Below are 4,429 nucleotides of genomic sequence, written 5' to 3'. Positions count from 1 at the left end.
GTCTTAACTTTGTTCCTTATTTTATTTCAAAAGGCAAAGATTTAAAATCTAATGCAGTTGCAACTGCTACAATATGATTTGATTATGGGTTTCTGGATGCTTTACTATACTTGAATAAAATACAATTTTACACTTTTCAGTAAAGTACTGGTAAAGTAATTTCATCGCTTAGTCTGTTGGCTTCCTCAACACAGAATGATTCCCTTTTCATGGCATCATTTTCTCAGCTTCTGAAGTAAAATATTAATAGGCATGATTCAAGTACTCAGTGCAGCTTTTAGTGGAAATGACGATTTACAGTACCTTCATGACTTGCTGTGTTCTAAGAAGGCACCATTATGAGATATACAGTAATAATAATTTTAAAACTTAAAAATCATCTTATATGTATTACACTGCTTAAAATACCCACTCTTTCCAAAATTCTAAACTCTCAGGATTATAATCATTGAGTATCCCTCTTTGAAGAGAAACCTTTAAAAGGCTTGTGAACATAAAAGGTGGGGGGATTCAGGCTGTGTTTTTCATTATTGTAGAAAAACAAATAGAGAAACACTACCCAGAAGTCTGCTTGGTTCTTAGGACTTTTTGTCTGGTTAATTATTGAACATTTTCATCTACAAAGTCTTTCCACATTACATATTTGCACTATATTGCTTAATATTGCCTTCTTATTTGTCTTTAGGTCTACAGTGAATATAGAGCCAGCCTTGCTTTTGACCTTGTTAGCAGTCGACAGAAAAATGTGAGCATTATATCCAAGACATCATCTGGAATTAACTGACAGTGGTTTAATTTAGCACGGAATATTAATTCAGGGAAAGCTACATAAACTTCTTACATAAATTCTGTTCTTGACACTAAATGTTTACAAATTAATAAAAGCACTAATACTTAACATAAATAGGGTATGATTTTCGCAGTATTGTAACACTTATGCATCTTTGTATTTAAAACTTATTATGAACATAGATTGCCACACCATTTTACTAAATTACATAGTAGGTGCCTATTTCTCTTCTTGCTGGTACCCTCACCTGTTTAGAAAATAGGCTGATGATGAGTGAATAGTATTTTTATAAATGCAGTTTAAATCCCATAAATCTTTTCCTCCTTCCTCTGTCCAGGCATATACTGATTACAGCGACTCGGTGGCACGGAGGATGGGGTTTATTCCTCTTCCACTAGCTGTTTTAGTAAGTCCATACTTTCTTCTTTTTTTAAATGATATGATAGCCATCATTAGAGACTATTAATAAATGGGTTATCAGTAAGTTCTTTTCAAAAAGACTTGATATAAAAAAGGTAAATGACTTGGAAGGAAATTTTGTTTTAAATTATAACATTATCCTTTTGGAATTTGAGCCATCCAATAGATAAATGATATTAAAGAACTTCTTATGTAATGGCTTTTCTAGCAATGAGAGTATTCTTTTGCTTATTCTTTGGCAAAGGTTTTGTTTTTTGAATGGAAGGAAGTACCTGGTGGTAGGCATTGGCGTGGCTGCTGTCACAGACTGATACATGTATGAGCTGATCCAGTATTTCTAAAGGGCAGTTTGACAGTATTACAGGGTAATTCCAGTTCTAGGAATTTATCCTAATGAAATAGTTACAAAAGGCACATGCTGATTTATAGACAAGGTTATACGCTACAGCGACATTTATAGTAGTAAAAATTTGGAAACAAATGAAGCAGGTTAAATAAATTGATATGCTCAAATGAAGAAATATTCTGTGTTCATTTTCCAAAGGTTTTACAATGAAAATTTCTACTTGTGTATTCAGGAAAGATAGATAGATAGATAGATAGATAGATAGATAGATAGATAGATAGATAGATAGATAGATAGATAGATAGAGAGATATAATATCTAATATGAAATTTACCAAATCAACTAAAAAAAAGTTATCAACTTTTAAAATCTTAATGAATTGCTCAGCCTTATAAGTAGTTACTAGCCACATCCGGCTGTAATAATGTTCATTAAGAATATTTGCCAAAAAAAAAGATTTGCTGGCTGCACTTGGATTTCATTAGAGTCCTTATTGTCTCTCTGTTGTCCTCATGTCAAAACAAATGCAACCATCTGTTTTGCCAGCGGTCACCTAGAGTTCTTTCTTAATGCAGAGTCGCATGGTAATCAACTAACTAGGAGATGTATAAAGAAGTTACAGGTCATACCAAACTATACTTTAGGCCAGCTTGCCTGACTTTTTTAGAGGGTGGATGATGAATAGATTTAATGTCATTTACATTTCAGTGTGACTCTCTGGATAACCACATCCTAAATGTTTTCAATTATATTAGTGGTTTATTATATAATAACATAGCTTTCTTTTGCTTGAGAAAAGGATCTCCTAGAATTTGGAAAAATGGAGGATTCTAAAGAGTAAAATAATTATTTGTTTAAGGTTTAAGAGATTGATAAAGTAGAATATTAAATTTTTCTACTTTTGTTTCCTTTAACTGGAAAAACGATACATATAGTATAAGGATAAACCTAGATAGCCTGATTGATTTTTACTTTAAAGAATTGGTTAGGTGATTGGATTTAAATGTGGCCCTGTGAATGTTGCCCTGCTTTGCCAAACAATAACTGACTATTTAGTAACTTACTTTCCAGAAAACTCTATTCATGATTAGTGTGAATTTTTGAATTTAGTATTTAAAGATTTTTTGTCTTTAAATGAGTTTGTATGGTTGTTATACAAAAAAATTTAAACTTAATTAATAATTGATTAACAAAACACATGTGGAAAACCTGTCTTTTTAATGGGGTTGTCATCATTAAAGTTATACAGTGATCTAATGGGTTTTTGCTTTTTGGGTTTGTTTTGGTTTGGTTTGGGGTTTTTTTTTTGCTTTCCTCAAAATGACACTGTAGCTTTGGCAAACATCTAGGAACTCTGAGGAATATACCAAGGTCTCAGTAATCAATTCTTTAATTAAGGCCCCAAGTAGCAGTGCTTACTTCTAAATGTTACCTTAGCTCTTAAAATGAATTCATATCCAAACAAAGTAAAAGAAATCGTGTATCAAGGTCTCATGGAAATTAGGCTTTGGACTTAATGTATCTTAAAGTTACCTAGTAATATATTAGATAAAAATGAAGTCAGTTAAGCCTTGAATGTGACCATTGGTTTGCCTTTCATGTTGGGTTGTCGGAAAAGTCATGATGGATGTTTGCGACAGATGGCACTATTCATTTTTGCAAGTGCTAGAGTCATTCACATCTATGTTATTGCTATGTCATTTGACAGCTGACAGTTCTAGCTTCAGTCTAAAAAACATTGAGCGATTTGGTTGAGTTTTGGAGATTTTACAACAAGTTGAAGATGGAAGACCAAACTGTGCATTTTTGCCATATTTTACTGTTTTACTTCCATAANTGTAATCTTAATCCTGTCAAATTTATATCAACTGTAGCTAATAGAGAAATTATAAAGATAATAAAATACTTATGTGAAACTTGATTTAGAAAGCGTAGTCATTTTACCCCAATATTCACTTTAAAAATTGTATAGTATTATCTCTTAATATAATATAAAAATGCACTTAAGTTTTTTCCTTGACTTCACTTACTGCTAGTTTTGCATGCAATTCTTATAATGGTTCAAGCAACAACTCTCAACGTAGCTTTTAACTCACACAACAAGTCCCTGCTTACTATCATGATGTCTAATAATGTAAGTATGAAATTTTTATTTTACATTTTTGAGGTGATATGGCCACTTTCACAGCAATATTCTGAAGAGGATAAATTCTTTGTCTAAATGTTATTTATTCTCCAGGAAGTTTTACATGTACTGTGTCCATTTTTAAAACTGTTTTAATGATAAAGATGCTATTTCTGTTTGCTATTTCAGTTTGTTGAAATTAAAGGAAGTGTTTTCAAGAAGTTTGAAAAGAACAATCTTTTTCAAATGTCAAATAGTGGTATGTACAGTTAGATTCTACTTACAGCTTTGTTTGGTACTATTTCACAGTTTATTCTGAAACTTGAATGTCACATTTCCTGTGGACCGCTGTTTCTTTGACTTAAGCTGTCCTTTTTCTTACTCTCAGCATCTTTACTAAATTTACATATTATCTTGGTTGTTGCAATCTCAGGATATTTAAGATAATAAAAAAAAACCCATAAACATTTATATAGCACCTTACCATACTTTCAGAAACTTCTTGTGAATCCAGAAATTTCTTTGTAGCAGGTGATATTCTATTTTATAAATGTGGAAACTAAAACACAGGAAAGTTATTTGACTTTGCCAAGGTCACTAACTACTAAGAGCAGAATTATGACAGCTCAGTTCCTCACAAATAAGCGCTGAGAGCTGAGCTACCCTGGAAAAGGAGGCACTGCTCCTGACTGGAAAGAGTTTAGGGATACAGCGAAGACCAGCTCACTTACACAGACTAAGGTTTAGC

General features: G+C 32.2%; 1 protein-coding gene across 1 annotated transcript in view; it reads left to right on the top strand.

The window, feature by feature from the left end:
- Positions 1 to 4,429, top strand: part of TAPT1 (transmembrane anterior posterior transformation 1) — a 76,431-nt gene that overhangs the window by 53,986 nt on the left and 18,016 nt on the right. Inside the window, exons 8-9 of the mRNA XM_019625121.1 lie at positions 686 to 745; positions 1,128 to 1,196. Of these exons, the coding sequence (XP_019480666.1) occupies positions 686 to 745; positions 1,128 to 1,196 (129 nt within the window). The remainder of the gene's footprint in view (positions 1 to 685; positions 746 to 1,127; positions 1,197 to 4,429) is intronic.

This window comes from Hipposideros armiger, unplaced genomic scaffold (assembly GCF_001890085.2).
Source record: "Hipposideros armiger isolate ML-2016 unplaced genomic scaffold, ASM189008v1 scaffold_616, whole genome shotgun sequence".
Lineage (NCBI taxonomy): Eukaryota > Metazoa > Chordata > Mammalia > Chiroptera > Hipposideridae > Hipposideros > Hipposideros armiger.
This window is presented reverse-complemented; position numbering and strand designations above follow the sequence as displayed.